The 20,145-nt window shown below is 47.4% G+C and overlaps 1 protein-coding gene and 2 pseudogenes across 1 annotated transcript; 2 read left to right on the top strand and 1 right to left on the bottom strand.

Moving 5' to 3' along the window:
- Window positions 1-4,662: 4,662 nt before the first annotated feature.
- Window positions 4,663-14,837, bottom strand: LOC122130701 (annotated as a pseudogene).
- Window positions 14,838-16,890: 2,053 nt separating this feature from the next.
- Window positions 16,891-18,891, top strand: LOC122130700 (SLC35A4 upstream open reading frame protein-like). The gene is made up of 3 exons (XM_042705428.1): window positions 16,891-17,529; window positions 18,298-18,396; window positions 18,658-18,891. The coding sequence occupies exons 1-3, from the start codon at window positions 17,515-17,517 to the stop codon at window positions 18,889-18,891; spliced, it is 348 nt and encodes a 115-aa protein (XP_042561362.1). The 5' UTR covers window positions 16,891-17,514.
- A 314-nt stretch (window positions 18,892-19,205) lies between these two features.
- LOC122130702 lies at window positions 19,206-20,141 on the top strand (annotated as a pseudogene).
- The last annotated feature ends 4 nt before the right edge of the window (window positions 20,142-20,145 follow it).

Below are 20,145 nucleotides of genomic sequence, written 5' to 3'. Positions count from 1 at the left end.
GTAAATAGATGTTTATTAGAAGGGTAGCTAAGGTTTCACACAATGCCATTGATTGAAAACATCTTATGTAGGCATTCAATAATAGCATTTCAATATAAATAATAGTAGGCCTACTAAACATTTCAAAGCCAAATTTGGAAATGAATTTAAGCATATAATGATAAGCTTTATCTCGTAATTGTGTTACTCTCAAGAATTTTTCAATTATTTCAAACAACCTTAGCTTAGCTATCATGCTTCATACCGTAGACCTATGTATTTTGATGATATTTGATATGTGATCATTTGAAATTCATTCAGATTATTCAATTCAATCCAGTTCAGATGATGTACATAACAAGTAAAAGACAAAAAAAAATAGTGTCTTGGAAATAGCAGCAGGTCTCTTTGTATGTATGTAACACATTTTTGAATTTATATATATATATAATGAGTATCTACACAAATCAATTCAAACATATACAATTGTTGTTTCATAATGCTTCAATCTTTAAATGTTCAGAGTTGTTTCTAGTAAGAGAATGATTTTGTTGCCTGCGAAATGTGTTTGTTTGGTTGCCATGGTTTTATGTGAAGTATGCACTCAGCAAAAACTGCCAGATGATCACACTTTTGTGTGTTCACTAACTTGCCATGTCTCTCAAATACCCTCGTCTGTAACCTACTGTCAGGTCAGAATCTCACCGTTTAAATCATGAAGCTCCACTCAGCTTTGGAGATCGATCTGCTATGTCTCATTGATCCAACTGCTGTGTCTTTTTTGGCAGTGAATTTGTAAAAAGGTCTTACTTTTGATGGTGGTTTTACACAAACCTCACAGCTCATATACCTGTTTGAATGATGTCTTATGTCTCCTTTGTCTCTTATTGGTGGTGAATTTGTAGCATTCTCTCATACACCAATCTCACTGATGGTGGTTTATAGTTTCAAAAGTGGAGATGTCAGTCTCCTTGATTTGGGTTGTAGAACGATATCATATATCACCCCGTATGCCAATCTCAGTGAGTTGAGTAATATCATCCATCTCCTATAAATCAATCTCAGTGATGTGAGTTGTGTAATATCATCTATCTCCTATAAACCAATCTCAGTGATGCGAGTTGTGTAATATCATCTATCTCCTATATGCTAATCTCAGTGAGTTGTGTAATATAATGCATCTCCTATAGGCCAATCTCAGTGATGTGAGTTGTATAATATCATCCATCTTCTATAAGCCGATCTCAGTGATGTGAGTTGTATAATATCATCTATCTCCTATAAGCCAATCTCAGTGATGTGGGTTGTGTAATATCATATCATATGTCTGTCTCATTGATGGCGAGTTTGTAGCATTTCTTGTATCAGTCTTGCTGACAGCAGTTTGGACATTCTGCCATGGACCTAAAGTCATGTTGATTGTATATTTTTTGCAATTTGTCTGGAGACTGCTTGTGTGTATTCTTTGATATCACGTTCATGACTGTGTATTCTTTGTTATCATGTTGTTATCATGACTATTTTAGGGCTTCCGCCAAAGATTAAAGCTCTGACTTCCTCTGGCTCACTAGTGTCTCTCACACCCCCCCCCTCAACATCTGCTCACTAGTGTCTCTCACAACCCCCCCTCAAGCGTCTGCTCACTAGTGTCTCTCACAACCCCCCCTCAAGCGTCTGCTCACTAGTGTCTCTCACCCCCCCCCCCTTAACATCTGCTCACTAGTGTCTCTCACAACCCCCCCTCAAGCGTCTGCTCACTAGTGTCTCTCACCCCCCCCCTCAACATCTGCTCACTAGTGTCTCTCACAACCCCCCCTCAAGCGTCTGCTCACTAGTGTCTCTCACCCCCCCCCCCCCCTCAACATCTGCTCACTAGTGTCTCTCACAACCCCCCCTCAAGCGTCTGCTCACTAGTGTCTCTCACAACCCCCTCTCAAGTGTCTGCTCACTAGTGTCTCTCACAACCCCCCCTCAAGCGTCTGATCACTAGTGTCTCTCACAACCCCCCCCCCAAGCGTCTGCTCACTAGTGTCTCTCACAACCCCCCCTCAAGCGTCTGCTCACTAGTGTCTCTCACCCCCCCCCCCTCAACATCTGCTCACTAGTGTCTCTCACAACCCCCCCTCAAGCGTCTGCTCACTAGTGTCTCTCACAACCCCCTCTCAAGTGTCTGCTCACTAGTGTCTCTCACAACCCCCCCTCAAGCGTCTGATCACTAGTGTCTCTCACAACCCCCCCCCCCAAGCGTCTGCTCACTAGTGTCTCTCACAACCCCCCCTCAAGCGTCTGCTCACTAGTGTCTCTCACAACCCCCCCTCAAGCGTCTGCTCACTAGTGTCTCTCACCCCCCCCCCCCTTAACATCTGCTCACTAGTGTCTCTCACAACCCCCCCTCAAGCGTCTGCTCACTAGTGTCTCTCACCCCCCCCCCTCAACATCTGCTCACTAGTGTCTCTCACAACCCCCCTCAAGCGTCTGCTCACTAGTGTCTCTCACCCCCCCCCCCCTCAACATCTGCTCACTAGTGTCTCTCACAACCCCCCCTCAAGCGTCTGCTCACTAGTGTCTCTCACAACCCCCTCTCAAGTGTCTGCTCACTAGTGTCTCTCACAACCCCCCTCAAGCGTCTGATCACTAGTGTCTCTCACAACCCCCCCCCCAAGCGTCTGCTCACTAGTGTCTCTCACAACCCCCCCTCAAGCGTCTGCTCACTAGTGTCTCTCACCCCCCCCCTCAACATCTGCTCACTAGTGTCTCTCACAACCCCCCTCAAGCGTCTGCTCACTAGTGTCTCTCACAACCCCCTCTCAAGTGTCTGCTCACTAGTGTCTCTCACAACCCCCCCTCAAGCGTCTGATCACTAGTGTCTCTCACAACCCCCCCCCCCAAGCGTCTGCTCACTAGTGTCTCTCACAACCCCCCCCTCTCAAGTGTCTGCTCACTAGTGTCTCTCACAACCCCCCCTCAAGCGTCTGATCACTAGTGTCTCTCACAACCCCCCCCCCCCAAGCGTCTGCTCACTAGTGTCTCTCACAACCCCCCCCTCAAGCGTCTGCTCAGAGCACAGAAGCATCCTGCCCTCATCTGTATGAAGCAGCTCATGGAAACCCATCCAGCCCTGATCCGGCTGTAGTCTGGCCCTGATCCGGCTCTAGTCTGATCCTGATCCGGCTCTAGTCTGGCTTTGATCCGGCTGTAGTCTGGCCCTGATCCGGCTCTAGTCTGATCCTGATCCGGCTCTAGTCTGGCTTTGATCCGGCTCTAATGTGGTGTGGATTGGGGTTCCAGATTCTGCTTTAGTCTGTGGGGGACTGGTCTGCCTGTCTTTTTTTTACTTACCGCTCTTCATCTAACTCCTTCTATCTTTTCTCTCTTTCTCTCTCTCTCATATCTGATGGCTCCTCCTCCCCCACATATAAACCCTTGGGATTCACAAACTGTCTCTGTCTCAGATGCAAAAGAGGAAGTTTGTGTGTGCGAGGTTTAGCAATCCCCAAAGGAAGGAACTGTGAATAAAACTTCCCATAACCACAGAAACTGCTTCAAATAACCCAACTTCTGTTCCAGACACATTTGTCTTCCTCATTCACTGCCGAGGCAGAGACACTATCACCCAGAGACACTCAGGACAGATTCACATTTCATTTATTTCATAACAACAAAAGAGCCTTCAGCATGGTACAACATCTGAGACATCTATGTTCTCTACTCTGAGCCTCTCACTCACTCACTCACTGACACACGCACACACACACATTGAGGCAGTTTCAGAGATCCAAGTAAATTTACATTCAGAGTGCATGGTACATTGTGTATTTGTTTACAATTATCAAACACACACACACAAGCGCACGCACACAGACCAAGCCTGTTGCAACAGGTGAGGCAGCGGACACAAATACTACATATCCCATCAGCACCTTCAGTCACAGGCAGCCTGAATAACCCCTGAATAAGAATGCTTTAGAAAAGGCACACACACACACACACACACACACACACACACACACACACACACGACAATTACTTGCTGGTTGGATTAAGTCACTGCGTCTGTAAAATGATCAAGATATCATGTGTCCAACATACTAATACACAATCAGATATCCAAACACACTTAAATATAGTTAAACACACAAATGACACGCTCCTCCACACACACACGCACGCACGCACACAGGCACACGCACACGCACACGCACACGCACACGCACACGCACACACTCAGCGATGTAGCTCTATCTACTGGTCACACAGGAGAACTACTCTCCATCCACTCTTGCCTCTGTGCCAGCAGTTACTACATAACACACACACACACACACACACACACACACACACACACACACACACCCCCTTCCTCAGGTATGAGCTTCTGTTACCAGCTCCACAGACAGGGGGCAGTATTTACTACTACTGAGCAATTTCTTCAGGCCTTCAGAAAAGCAGCATGAAAACACACACCTCTCTCTCTCTCTCTCTCCATTTATCCCTCTCTCTCTGTCCCTCTTGTCTCGCTATCCTCTCTCTCTCACACACACTCTCTCTCACGCACAGACACACACTTCCTCTCACTGTTTTTGTGGCTTCTTGTGTTGTGTGTTAATGTGTCCCACACACCCTCCTTCCCTGAGTCTGTCCTTCTCCCTCTCTCCCTCTCTCTCTAACATCCTTTCTCTTTCTCACTCTCTGTTCCTCTGCGTGCCTCTCCATCTCTCTCTCTCTGTTTTGATCTGTGTATCTGTCCATCTCCCTCTCATTCCGCCCCATCCCCTCCCGCTTCCTCCTGCTCCGCGTCCTCGTGCTGCGTGTTGATGTGTGCCACTCCGAGCCTGTAGAGGGGCGTCCCTGATCACCACCTGGCCGACGCCGCAGCTCTGCAGCACCTCTGAGATCTGTCCATTCACCACCTCACGGCTCCACAGGAAGTCCAGCAGACGATTGTACAGGAAGTAGAACGCGGCGTTCTCAAAGGTCACCGCCTGATCTCGCAGGGTGCCGGGGGGCAGGGCCTCCTCTGCCGACCCCTCCTCCAGGGCGGGACTGAGGTAGGGCTGCAGTTCTGGGCAGATCTCTGTGGAGCGGTGTGAGTGTGTTTGTGTTGAGTGTGTGTGTGTGTCGGGGGATGCAGCACCCAGCGAGACAGGGAGCGGGTGAGGGGGTGCAGAGGGGAGTCCAGACTGGACGGGTCCAGCAGCGTCGGGTCCGAGTTCTGTAGGTGTTCCTGCAGCTCATCACACGACACCAGCTATATACACACACACACACACACACACACACACACACACACACACACACACACACACACACACACACACACACACATCCATGTGCCGGTATTGGCACATGCAGCGGGGAGAGAGAGAGAGACATACGGTGTTTTAGGACAGATTCCAGATTTTAGGTTTGAGTCCAGTCCGAACCAACACAACTTTATGCATCTAAAGCCCAGTGTTCCGACAAGAGTCCAGTCCGAAACAGCAACACAACTTCATGCATCTAAAGCCCAGTGTTATCCCCCACAGAGTTCTATAACCTCACTGCCATAGCGTCCTGGTACTCTTGGACTGCAGGGTTCCCCTTTAGGGCCACTGTTCTATATGTATGGTATTTTTGTATATTTGTGTTAAGGACCCCTTTGAAAATTAGATGGTTCGCCTCCAGGGGTTCATCCTACTTACAAATTGCCTATACATAACTTAACCTACGCCCTTTCCCAACGGTGTTCTATAGCTCCCTGACATACCCCCACACACACACAGAGTTCTATAGCCCCTTAACCTACCCCCCACCCCACAGAGTTCTATAACCCCTGACATAACAACGCCCCCCCCCCCCCCCCCACATACACACACAGAGTTCTATTGCCCCCCCCACCCCACAGAGTTCTGTAGCCCCCATGTATGATCCTGACCTGGTCTGGTGCCAGGGGGTCTGAGAGGCAGCCCTGCCTGCTGCTCCACATGCTCTGTGCCAGCTGTGGGTACAGCACGTCTGTGCACAGCGCCACCTGCTGGCCACAGTCTGCCACATACACCACCGGCCAGAACCTAGACGACACCAGCAGGTCCACATGGTCCCGGGCACTTTCAGCACGCACAAGATACTTACTGCCACACACCACCTACACACATGCATGCATACACACACAGATGCATGGAGAGACAGAGGTCAGTCAGTATATACAAGGTACTTACTGCCAAATACCACCTACACACCCACACACATACAGTTATATATATATATATATATACACACACACTCACACACAGGTGTGTGTCGGAGGGGTAGGTGTGTGTGTGTGTGTGTGTGTGTGTGTGTGTGTGTGTGTGTGTGTGTGTGTGTGTGTGTGTGTGTTACCTGGTGAGGACAGACTTTGCTGAGTCTGCCTGAAGTCAGATGAGAGGGGGGAGGGGGGCCGGTCATCTGACCACTCTGGATGTGTGTGTACAGAGAACACACACTCTCCAACAACTCCTCCTAGAGACAGAACGGCAGAAGGGGAAAAGCAAGAATGCAGTCAAAGTGAAGTATTTAGAGCTAGAGAATAAACAAACACACACACACACGCGCACACACACACACACACACACACACACACACACACACACACACACTCACACTCACACTCACCTTGGTGCCATTGGGTGTGGTGGGGACTTCACAGCGTTCTAACACACTCTGCAGTTCCGCTTGTGTGTGTTCATGCAACTGCTCCGGGTTCAGCTGACCCTCGTGGATCAAACGCACCAGAGCGGATGGGTCTCCTGTGTGTACACACACACACACACACACACAACACACACACACACACACACACACACACACACACACACACACACACACACACATAAATGTGGGCTATTACAAAACACCTGTAATCTGTAACATCTGTCATTTCAAAAAAGGCTCGGCCTACGTGGCCTATGTAGCCTATAGGCTACCAGGTTACATTTCATTTTCTACCTTTTCATTGCAGTAAACTCCTCTGCTGCCCTAATTAAACGTGCCTAATGTGTCCTTGCAATGCTTGCTAACAGAAACCATGGTCTGTGTGTGTGTGGGGGTGTGTGTGTACCTGCAGGAGTGTGTGTGAGGCACTTGTCCTTCTCCGTGTTGATGACAGCAGCAGCCCTCATAAGGGGCGGGATGAAGGGAGCGATGATGGAGGCGTCAAAGCGTGTGATTGGTGGACTAGAGGGGAAGGCAGCCTGTTCCAGTGCCTCGTTCTCCATGGTCAACCAGAAGTCGTCAGCTTGAACCTCATCAGACACTGCATACTCGGGCCAGGTGAACTAGAGAGAGAGAGAGAAACCTCATCAGACACTCCATACTGGGGGCAAGTCAACTATGAAACCCTGAAGATATACAGAGCCTAAAAACCACAAACTTCCATGTTCTGTGTCTCTGTGCGTGTGTATGCATACTGTAGATATATCTATGTGTGTGTGTATGTGTGTGTGTGTGTGTGTGTGTGTATGGACTTCACCTCCACGTTGTGCAGCAGCAGTGTGTTGTTGCTGTTCCTCTGGGCGATCTCCACCTTGGGGGCGACGCCACACACCCCACAGATCATGTCGTTGTAGTCCCTCAGCGTCAGGCTCTCAAACGCCCAGTAGCCCGCCAGCAGCAGCGACACCAGCTCCGACAGCTCCTCCCCACTCAGGGTGCTCACTGCAGGGCAGGAAGACAGGCGGGACAGGAGGTATGTGAGACAGTAGGTATGTGAGACAGTAGGCAGGCGGGACATAGGTATGTGAGACAGTGGGTATGTGAGACAGTGGGTATGTGAGACAGGAGGTATGTGAGACAGTAAGCAAGTAGGACAGTTCTGCAGCGTTTGTTTGAGTGAATTTGTGAATTAAGAGTGAATTAATAAATAAACTTGCTTTTCAAACTGATGACAACTTCTCCATGGTCATTTATGTAGGCTCTTATATCATGTGAAAAAGGCCAAACTATATTATATATATTTTGTTTACAATAACATTTATCCTGGCTGTAGATAAAGCAGGATATGTTTTTCACAATATTTTGCAATGTTTATAGTCAATTGCTGTGGTCTAAAATTGCAACGCAGCCAGTGTGCATAAGGCCTTATGTGTGTGTGGTTGGTTATTGCAGCTTGCGTTGGATCATGACCCCAGTCTGAGGTGTGTGTGTGTGTGTGTTTGTGTGTGTGTGTGTGTGTGTGTGTGTGTGTGTGCGTGTACCTGGTTGGTTCTGGACGTTCTGTAAAATAGCAAGAGCAGCTTGTGTTGGATCATGGCCCAGTCCGAGATGGTTGCGGATCTTAAAAAACAGATCCAAACTCACAAGTTAGCTTATTCCCCACATTAAACAGACCTGTGAACACAAACACACGTGCGCACACACACACACACACACACACACACACACACACACACACACACACACACACACATAAATATATATACATCACGCTTTATAACATAATGACAGCATATAGAGTATAACCTAGGCAGTGGGGGCAGGGAGTAGAGGTGAGTTTGTCTGGACGCAAGTCACAAGTTACATTATAGACTGATAACGTGGAGTATACCCTCAATATATCTACATTTTGTTTATATATACAAATATGCTTGTGGATATCTATATAAACCGTGTAAGGCCAGGCCACTGTGTGTGTGTGTGTGTGTGTGTGTGTGTGTGTGTGTGTGTGTGTGTGTGTGTGTGTGTGTGTGTGTGTACGCACCTGGTGTATATCTATAAGGCTGTGTAAGGCCAGGCACTGTGTGTTGGTGCACATTTTTAGCTGAATGGATGCTGTCTGCAGATGAGACTCAGTCAGTAACCAGCAATCCTCCTGCCCTGCAACAGAGCTACACACACACACAGACACACACAGACACACACACACACACAACACACACACACACACACACACACAGAAGGAGAACACATGTCACAAATATAATGTTACTTAAGAAACAAAACAAGGAGCCAGAGAGTAGAGCATGTGTGTGTGTGTGTGTGTGTGGTGTGTGTGTGTGGTGTGTGAATGAGTTGGTGTGTATATGCACCTCTGTCCTCCTTTAAACAGAGGGAACTGGCAGAGGCTGCAGTGAGTTGCGGGAGACTCATAGAAACGTGGCCAACTGCTCTGGAGCTGTGCAGTCAGCTGCTCATCCGTAGAGGACACTACCACCTGAAAACACACACACACACACACACACACACACACACACACATGAATTGAGTCATAGAGGTACAACAACATATTTATAAATAATCAAAACCTGTGTGTTGTTGAACACAGTGTGTGTGGTGTGTGTGTGTGTGTGTGTGTGTGGTGTGTGTGGTGTGTGTGTGTGTGTGTGTGTGGGTGTGTGTGTGTGGGTGTGGTGTGTGTGTGTGGGTGTGTGTGCATCTGTTTGTTGTTGAGCTCTTGTGCATGTGTTGTGTGTGGTGGGTTGTGTACCTGTGTGTTGTTGAGTTCCTGTATGAGTGTGAGTGTTTCCTGGAGTTCTCCTTCACTCTCTGGGATCTGCAGGCATTGCCGTAGCAACTGGAGTGTGTTCTGTCTCTGTACGTCTCTCTGTGTTGGCTGTCAGTGGGGTGTATGGATCTAACACACACTCTTCATCCCCTCTGCAGTCCTCAGCAGCCTGCCGCACGCACACACACACACACACCACACACACCACACACACACTATTAGTTATATATACTATATAAATCATTTGAATTTAAATAATTACAGTTAGGTTGACTTGAGCATTTGGCATTAGCAGCTTTGATTTAAATCTAAATTCATTAGGGTTGATGCTGACATTAGCATTTACTCTGAGCTTACATTAGCTAACATCACATTACATTTATATTAGCATTTACTCTGAGCTTACATTAGCTAACATCACATTATATTTACATTAGCTTTGCTCTTGCGCGTGGGGGTTCTTGCTGAGCTCCCAGCACAGGCGGGGCAGTGGCAGGCTTATGGCGGTTCTTGTAGATGTAGTCACACCACAGGGTTCCTCAAACCGACCGCGACCCGCGCTGTCGACAGGCCAAGATCCTAAAACACACACAGACATGCATAAAACACACACACAGTGTCACAACACTCAAACAAATGTAGAAAATCACTAACAATTATACACGAGCACACACACAACACACACTTGTTGGCAAGGTCCTTACCAGGTTGGCACCAGTGTTCTGCTTGAAGGGAACCATGAGAGCATCTTGAGGCTGTTCTCCGTGATGATAAACTGACACCAGTCAGACGGGACGCTGGCTTCTGGAACATGCACACACACAATGCACATAAGTAACAGAGAGGTCTGAGAACACACTCAGAAGATGAAAGTGTGTGTGTGGGTGTGGGCGTGTGCGTGGGTGTGGTGTGTGTGTGCGTGGGTGTGTGTGTGTGTGTGTTTATGTGTGTGTGTGTGTGTGTGTGTGTGTGTGTGTGTGTGTGTAGCTCACCTGCTCTGATGTTGGGGGAGGTAGAGTGTGGCCCAGCTGCTTCAGTGTACTCGGTTCAACAGAGATCTCACAGTGTACTTTAACTGCAGGAAACACACATCATGTATGCATGTGAGCACACTCACTCACAGTGCAAAAAATACACACAAACGAGCAAACACACACACACCACACCACACACACACACACACAGACTTTCATCTTCTGAGTGGTGTTCTCAGACCTCTCTGTTACTTATTGTGCATTGTGTGTGTGCATGTTCCAGAAGCCCAGCGTCACACAACACACACACACACACATACATAAACACTCAACACACACACATACATACACTCATGCACACACGCAAACACAAGTACACACAAGCACACGCACACACACGTAGGCACACATACATGAACACATACATCTGGTAATGTTGTATAAAACTTTTTCAGTGAACACCAACATTAAAATGCATGCCATCTATCACATCTGCAGACCTTACAGATCTACCTGAGGCTTACAGCTTGTTGATAAATTCAGCCACTATAAACTAAGACTCCTCCTGAAGTAAAATCACCCTCAGATAGTCTCAGTCCTGGCATTGCATTATGGTAATATGCCAGCAGAAACTATATTCAGAAAAAGAGACACAATTCACTGTACATCTGTATAACTTTGTATGTCCGTGTTTGTGTGTTTTGTGCTACCCTGTTTTTGTGGTGCTATGTTCTTGACTTCAACTTTATGCTTGTTGGAAGGAGGGACAGTGATGAACTGGACTACAGTAGCTGGGGAAGAAACTGGTCACACACACACACACACACACACACACGTTGAGAAACATACACAGATGAAAGAACATTGAAGATGTATTTTTGCATCGTTCATAAAATAAACTTTGACGTTTGACGCTGTCAAACAATACTGGCACCACACAATTTGTGTGTGTATATAAGTGTAAGTGTGTGTGTGTGTGTGTGTGTGTATATAAGTGTGTGTGTGTGTGTGTGTGGGGGGGGCTTACCTGCTTTGGTGGGGGCAGGCAGTATTGCTCTCACAGGACGCTTCTGTCCAGCACCCACATTTCTGGCTCTCCCTCGAGCACGACCACTAGAAAATAAATACAAGTTATACCATCTTATAAATATGTCACTAATCATAAATCATAAACAGACAGATGTATTTGTAGGATCCTTTCCATGTTGTCAGACACTTATAACAACATTATGAGCCTGTCAGCGGTGAAAACAAGCAGTTTACTTTGACGAAGATTCTTGACCCATGGGATTACATTGTATAGCTGCTTAGCGGTTGCTGGTTATAACTCAATACTGGACCATTTACGATCGTTTTTGTCCCTAGTATAATAGGAAAATAGGGCCCAGGTTAAAAAATACCGGAGGTCTCCTTTAAGACATGGCTCTGAGGAACTCTCCATTAGAGGGCAGTAGTGACTCACGTGGACGGTTTTCTCCCAGCAGTCTCAGCGGCAGCGCCAAGGACTTGCGTCTGTGCCAGTACAGATGGCAGTGGCACTCATGGCCTTCAGATCTGGGCTCTTGACTCTGGCTCCTCTGGTGCCAGGCCAGGTGCAGAAGCAGGGCGTGCTCTGCCCGCTGTTCCCGTGGCAAGCGGCCGGGTCCTCTTTCGCTGCTTGAGGCTAGCAATAGCTTAAAGTCTAGATGGGTGGCAAGCTCCGCTCCCTGGTCCACCCCCTCTGGTTCTGATGCGGAGCGGGGGGCTGTTTTGAGGTCTTTCTGTGGTTTCCCGTGGTGATGGCCTGTTGTTGCTAGGCACTGAGCGTGCTTTATCTGAGTCTTTCTTCCCTGTTAAATGAACAGGCAATCAGCCCACGGGATAAAGGGTGTCTGTGTGTGTGTGTGTGTGTGTGTGTGTGTGTGTGTGTGTGTGTACGTGTGTGTGTGTTCACTCACCATGGCGATCCACTTTCCCCCAGGTGTAGTCCACACAGGGGGCACTGCGGGGGTTTGTGTCGTGTGACATAGTGAAGGAGCAACCCGGGGTGTGGCAGCTGCCCTCCCTCTCCGGTGTACTAATGACTAAACACACACACAAACAATTACAACATTAATAGAAGGCAACAACTTAAAGAAGGAAAATCACACACGAAAAAAACAGACAAAGGCACACACACACACACACACACATGCACATACAGGACAGTAAAACACACACCAGTTTGACTGAAGGCTTGGGGGCCGGGCTCCACACTGGACACAATGGGGAGCATGACGAGAGAGCTGTTTGGGGAGACGACCTTGTTGTTCCAGCAGGCTCTGGAGAGTTGAGGCGAGGCGTTTAGAACTCCACTCGTGGCAGTCACTTTCAAACGCCCTGAATTTCAAACCGCCAGTCAAATCCAACTACTCACCTGATTGGGTATGATGGCCACCAGGTGGGTAGAGTCTGCTTCAACCTGCTGCACCAAAGCCCCTCCCTCCAGCCCCTCCTCCATTGCCATGCCAAGTGCAGTGGTGTGTGTGGCTTCCTGTCTCTGACTGGGCAGCTGCTCTGAATGTGTGTGAGGGGGTTCGCATGAGGCAGGGTTGTCACGGCAGCAGCAGCAGCAGCATCATCCCTCGGCATCTCCAAGGCAACAGTTTGCTCGGCCAGCTCCACCTCGCTACCAAGTGCCATGGGGGAAAAGAGGAGGCTCCGTCCCTTCCTCCACACACACTCCACAGTCCCACCGACTTGCTCATCCAGTGACCCCACCCTTAGGAAGCAAAACTAGCTCGCCCGCGGAGAATCTTCCGGAAGCCCGGGCATCCTGAGAGGAACGCAGAGACAGCTCTCTGCGTAAGGTCAGAGGTCAGGGGTGAGGGTGGGGGTGAGGAAGAGATTAGAATGTGGGGAGCATGTTTGTGTGTGTGTGTGGTGGTGTGTGTGTGTGATGGTGTGTGTGTGTGAGAGAGAGAGAGAGAGTATGGTGATTCACCCTGACACACACACACCCAACTCAGGAAATAGTTAATCATGAATACTTGTGGTAGGCCCAATATCTGACAACAACACGCTAGTGACCCCTGAGAGGGACTGTAGATTAGGATATCAGTCGTGAAATGTGCTAAATCTCTAGCTACTGTAATGATCAGATACGTTTTACTGATGTCTGTTCTGGCAAACAGGTTCTAACACGGTTCACTAGGTTCTGATGAGGCACATTCTATCTTCTGACAAGGCGGGCCTGTTAAGTTCTGATGATGACCCACCTGTCCAGCCCGTTCCCGCTCCAGCGAGGCCCGGTCCAAAGTGAAGGCTTTGTCGGCCACGCTAAGCCCCCTCCAGCTCTCGCTGACGCCGCTTGTTGATCTCCGACTGCGGCAGCTCAGGGTGCTCCTGCTGCAGACGCTGGTGCACGTCAAAGTAGTACAGCAGATATGCCGACCTGGCGGTGGGGTGGCACAGTGGCACAGACATTTAATTCACTTTAATTCCCGACTGCTCAGTTTCAGGCACTCATATAGCCGCCAGCGGAGACTGAGGGTGTCGCCCAGAACCCAGGGCCTGGACCGCCCAAGAGCATGCCAGAACCCAGGGCCTGGACCGCCCAAGAGCATGCCAGAACCCAGGGCCTGGACCGCCCAAGAGCATGCCAGAACCAGGGCCTGGACCGCCCAAGAGCATACCAGAACCCAGGGCCTGGACCGCCCAAGAGCATGCCACGGGAGACAGAAATTGCCCCTCATAAAGGAAGACCCATCCATCTAAGACTGACCTCTGAGCAGCACAGGGTGTTATATGGCAATTAACGTTATATTCCACCAAAAAGGCCTTTACATTGAGTTAGAATAGTTTCCTAAATTCACAATTAAATGTCACACGATTCTCAAATGTATTTCCTGATTCACAAATGTAAATACTTACATTTATTTACAGACTAACGAACATGCATGGCATTTGTGACCATCCTGCATTATTTCCTTAATTTTTTTTTTTTAATCCATCACAGACATTTGTGAAATGATTGAATGATGACTGATACTCGCTATGTGCTGGGGGATCAGGCCTGGGCTCTGTAAAGCGCCTAGAGACAATTTATTGTTTTGGTTACATACGTAATTGAAATTGAATTGAACTGAACTCTAATTGAACCTAGGATCAGTGGCTTTTTGTGGGGTTTTTTTGTGATCAGTGTCAGTTTTTGTGCAAGGGTCAAAAGTACTTTTTCCAAAGAGTACCTTTCTGGAAGGCATGTATGATGAATGTCTATCTTGTTTAGGGGGGTGATAAATACTTGGGTTTTTGGGGGTGGGGGTAACTGGTTTTTTGTTTTGTCGACTCGTTCTCCGTGGCTTTGGGTTTCCTTCTCCTCTTGGAGACGGAACCTCCACTGAGGTGTAGCAGCTCTCCACCTCCTCCATGAGCTTCACCTCCGAGTCCTCAAACACAGCCTCCATCTCCCTTACCCTTCTCACCACTGCACACACACACACACACATACACACAAATCAAAATTTTTGCAAAATTATTCAAAATCACCCACGTGTGGGACAAAACGTAGCCCTATACAGGCTAAGGACTGGGCCGAGACTGCTACATCTAGCTTAAATCCAGGTTTAAAAAAAGCTTTTCCCCAAAGCTCAGAAGACTACTGAGGTCATACTAGTGTCAGCAATGCAACTGGGAATTAATCGAAAGTCTTTATTGTCATTGTATTTTCATACAAAAGAAATTTGGAAGAGCAGTCTCCAAGCGCTTTTGGAGATGCGAAGAACGATCCAAGTGCTGACATTACAAATCCTGCTTGCCATTTCTTACAGTTTAACACCAAGATGTATTTCGAATTACAAAAGCTCACACTCTTCTACGCAGTAACTGAACCAGCAAAGCAGCCACCCAGTGACTCAGTCTCGGCCTCCGCCATTTGGCACACAGAACCAACAGGGTACCCACAGGTTATACTACAAAAGACCCAATGCGAACACCCCCGGACCTCTTAAGCAGATCTGGCCATGATAAGGGGTGCATCCACCTGTCAGTCAGCTGGGATCAGAGTGGTTACAACAGCATGTGGTCACCTATTGGTGATGTTTGATCAAATCAAATTCCATTTAGTTTAGTTTATAAAGCACCACTGACAATTAACATTGTCTCAAGGCGCGGTGCAAAGCTGGCTGCTACCTCTGTGATTTCAGTGCATTCTGGAAATAACGGTGAGGATAAGAACTCGTATTCAAGCTATGAAAGATACAATCTCAACATTTGTGTTTGAGAGTTGGCATAGCTTATTTAAAGAGACGGTATGCAGCATTTTATTCTTTTTGAAGCATCTTTTTATAGGCAGCTAGTACTCGGTATTATCTTCAAATTAATATTAATGGTATGCCGGTCATGTGAAAAGGAGATAAAACACACTTGTTCAACTATGCACTATGAAGTTCCGTGAGTTCGTGTGGACCACCCCACGAATCCCTTGTTACGTTGCTTTGGACAAACGGCGTCTGCTAAATGACTAAATGTAAATATAAATTGTAAAAAAGTTCACAGCACGGCATCGCCAACTATATCGCGAAGCAGACTAGCAAGCATTTTATCAGTGCCAGCTGTGCTGTTGTTGGTCTTTGTTAGGCTTTGCACAACTTTTCAATAGTTAGATGGCTAGTTTTCGACCAAAGCACCTTTCTCATGCTTTAAGCCTACTGTTTTACTTTCTATTATCTGCAACAGATTTGCCAAATATGGCTCCTTTGAGGCAATACTACACTAATGTCCATGCCTCATCTGTGTATTCAAGCTATAGGCCTATTACATGCACCCAACACCGTCATCTGTCAGAGTGGCTCATTTACAGTAGAGATAAAGAGGGTCCCTGGCTGTTATTTTTCTTCAGGGCCAGCTATATTTGTAGCACATACATTTCACCATCAGGCTGTGTCACAACAACACTTTAATAACACCACACATGGCTCTATGACTTATTTATAGCATTTAGCATAAAGACTGAGCTGAATAGAGCAGCTAGGGACTGGGCCTCCGCCAGAAAGAACACACGCTGGCGATTCAAGCCTGCCCTTCACTGTCAGTGATAAGCGAAGCCGAGTCATTTCCCCAAACGGCAAAACTCAGCGCAAGAGAAGGACAACGTCAGGCCGGTGATACCTTCTGACTTAAGATGGCTACTAACTAAAGGTGGCTTGCATCAAGACACTCATATCAACCACCAATAGGGAATATATAGCACAAATTTAAAGATGCAATAATGGCCATCTACCACGCGCACTCGCATTGTTACAGTGAGGTTGGTCTGATATCTCCCTCCCGTAAGAAAATCCTGAGTATTTGTGTGTCTCCATACTGACTTCAGCCTCGATGAATTATCCAATGAGCGACTGCCTTGTTGCAACCTTACCTGGTTTGCAGTTGTAATACTCCCCAGTCCAGCTAAACGTCAGATCAGATATACTTAAAATGATCAGAGCATGATATAATTTGTCTAATCGTCTAATTATTTAGTTCGGATCTCTTATAATAATTCAGAAAGACTCTCTTTTCGTCTTCGTACTTCTCCAGTGTTTCGTTAAAATGGCGCTCTGTTGCTAAGGTTGACAACCAATCATGTGATAGAATGAATCTATAACTTCCAATCGTGGACCACGTTTTAAACACGTGAAAGCGTTTCTGCCGTTGTTTGTAGCCGGAATAGCATATATTTATTTTTCCGCTGAAATGAGTGGACACATGAAGTTACTGAGTTTCCCCAAGTTTGTCGTATTTAATATGTTCTGCACATGTATCACACTGAAGTGCCATTGACTGATTTAATATCAGTGATGCGTTCTGTTATCAGTCATATTGATGCAAGACCGGTAACTTTGTAAGCTAAATATTATACGAATAACTAATTTCAGAACGTCCTCACTGCTGATTAGCTCACTGAATAGTAACAAAACTTCTCACAGAGACAGTTGTTATTTGGCGAACAGATTAAGCAATTACACAGTGATAATAACAAGTGAGTACAAACGCTGACTACAGCTTCAAGTTGCCAAAACGCAGACCAAAGAAATCCAGCGTAGTAAAGGCGAGAAATGACATTCAGACAAGATGAATCGAGGACCGTGTTTGTGATCAAATATGGCGGATGACAAGGTGAGTGCTGTGCATGCTATCTTAGTCCCCTAACCTAACATCTGCGTTTGTACAGAGCTCAGTAAAGTCATGCTACCGCTGCTTGACTCCAGTTTCGTCTTTCTTTAACGTTGTTGACTACTGATCATAAATGGTTTGGAATTTTGATGTGTAACTTGATCCTGTCACGGCTGATGCTAGCTTGCAGTCTCACTTGGCGATATATTAGGAACTAGTTAGGTAGATAGTCACTCACACATATAGACGTTAATTTAATTTCTCTGAATAAACTGATTTCAAGCACGTATTTCCCTGCAGTCGTGCATGCTTTACGTGACACCGGGTGCTAAGACGTCTGTCAGCTAAATTCACTAGTTACATGACCTGAAACGCTGCAGTGTTGACCATAACTGAGCTGCAGTACCAGACCATACAAGTACCATACCATACCATTCCAGAACCGTGCTCCAGTACCAATGGTGCGACTGGGCAGCCCGCTCTTCCCCCTGATGCCTGTGATGCCTGTGATGGCTGGTGTCCCAGTTTTGCTGAAACTCTTGGAAGCCTTCTCAATGCCCCCTGAATTAATTGCCAGTGCAGTTGAACGCAATACATTAAAGCTACGAAGTCTTGATAGCCTAGTCAATCGGGCTGTGGCACTGTAAAGAGCTGAATACTATTAGTCAGATAATACTAAGTCTGCCGAACTACATAATGGCCTGGAGGCAGCATATGGTTGCTTATGTTTACAATTAATTGTATGTGTGTGTGTGTGTGTGTGTGTGTGAGGACCCTGAGAGGCAGCTAAAGGATCTGGCGGAGCTGAAGGATCAGCTGGAGAGCATCCAGAGGCGCGTGGAGAACGAGGTGCAAGCGGGAATACCCCAGGTAAGTACGCACACACACACACACACACACACATAAATACATACACTCACTTGTGTCAGAGAAAGACCTTTACATATATTAACTCAAGCTGACACGTGGCCTGAGGTTTATTTTTCTCAGAAACACAGAGTGTGTGTTTTTTTTATGGAGGGGGGTCATGTTTAAACTTACTACCTTGTCATTGCTTCTTCCTAAAGTATTTGGATTTTGTTTTGTTGCGTTGTCTTATGAATTAAAATATGTGTGTGTGACATTTTGCAGGGTGGCACTCTCTTGGCCTCCCCCTTCCTGAAGGGTGCCCTGGCAGGCTTTGTGGTTGCCAAGCTACGCTCAACTGCTATATTGGGAGTGTGTCTGGGCATCTGCACGGGTGTCTGTGTGGCACAGAACTATCCTGTTCCCAACATTGAACAGACGGTGCGGGACTACGCCAGCTCATTGAGGAAAGCCCCGGCAAATAAACTCTGGCACCTCACTGCTACCTCCTGCTGGTGAGTGAGGGAAGTGCAGTCAAATGGACCGCTTCAATGCTGGAAGCATGGACTCCACCAGCAGTAGATGTGCCTCAGCTTCAATCTGGACTGCACTGGATACACAGAGTTAAGAATATTAATGTAAGATAACTAAATTAGGATTATTTAATCATGAGTATGAGTGGCTTGATGAATGTAATTAAGTGTGTTGGAGAGTCATGAGAAGATGCTGAACTAAGACCTCAGCTGTAGACTTGCTGTTTTTCACTATGGGACTGCCATAGGGTTGTATTACAGGGTGACCTGTTTAGACTATAGTCTTGTTGTCAGGACAGTATGGTAGATGTCGGGAAGCTGTTTTGAGGTTGTTGCCATGGTGATCTACCTTCTGACCCAGGAGCTCTTGCGTTGTGTGCCCAAATGAAAAAAAAAAATCATCCCAAAGAGAGTTTCTAACAAAGAAATAATTTTAAAGATGTATTTGATCCAAGTTTAGAGAGTTTGGTTTCAATTGTATTTGTGTGTGCTTTAGATGCTTTTTTGTTTTTTTTTGTTTTAATTTTGTTTATTTTATTTATTGTTGCATATGAGAAGCCCCCTGTGTTCTAAATTAGTGCTCAATGATTGTGATTGATAATGTCAGCTCAGAGCCCTCTGAGCCGGTTCATCGTGGCCGCTGGTGTCGGGGTATGAGCTGGTTGTGGGGTGCAGCCTGGTTGCGGGGTTCAGGCTGGGTGGTCTTGCTCTGCCTGCTGGTTCTCATCTACGGCTCTCACGCCCCCCTCATCGCTCTCACTCAATCTGATGGCCAAGTCCCCTTTAGCCCCTCATCCTGTGTCATCCTCATCGAGCTCACCAAGCTGCTGGTTTCCACGGCAACGCTCCTGGCCACGGAGGGCCGTTCCGCCCTCTTCAGCACGTCGGTCCGCGGGGTCCATGTGCTGCCCTACGCCGCCCCTGCGGTGCTCTACTCCCTCAACAACAACCTGGTGGTGTATATGCAGGCTCACATGGACCCCAGCACCTTCCAGCTGCTCAGCAACCTCAAGATCGTCTCCACGGCAATGCTCTACTCGTCCTGCCTGGGGAAAGAGGCTGCGGCCCACCCAGTGGCTGGCCCCTGGGCCTGCTGACGATGGCCGGGGAGCACACAGCTACAGCAGCCTGGGGAATGAGGCAGCGGCGGGGCCGGAGGACCACTGGGGCCCCAGGCTTCACGTGAATGGGCAGGGCCTGGTGCTGCTGCTGGTGTACTGCTCGTCCTCGGGCCTGGCGG

This window comes from Clupea harengus, unplaced genomic scaffold (assembly GCF_900700415.2).
Source record: "Clupea harengus unplaced genomic scaffold, Ch_v2.0.2, whole genome shotgun sequence".
In the NCBI taxonomy this organism is placed as follows: Eukaryota; Metazoa; Chordata; class Actinopteri; order Clupeiformes; family Clupeidae; genus Clupea; species Clupea harengus.
The sequence above is the reverse complement of the archived record's forward strand: the minus strand, read 5'-3'. Positions and strand labels throughout refer to the sequence as shown.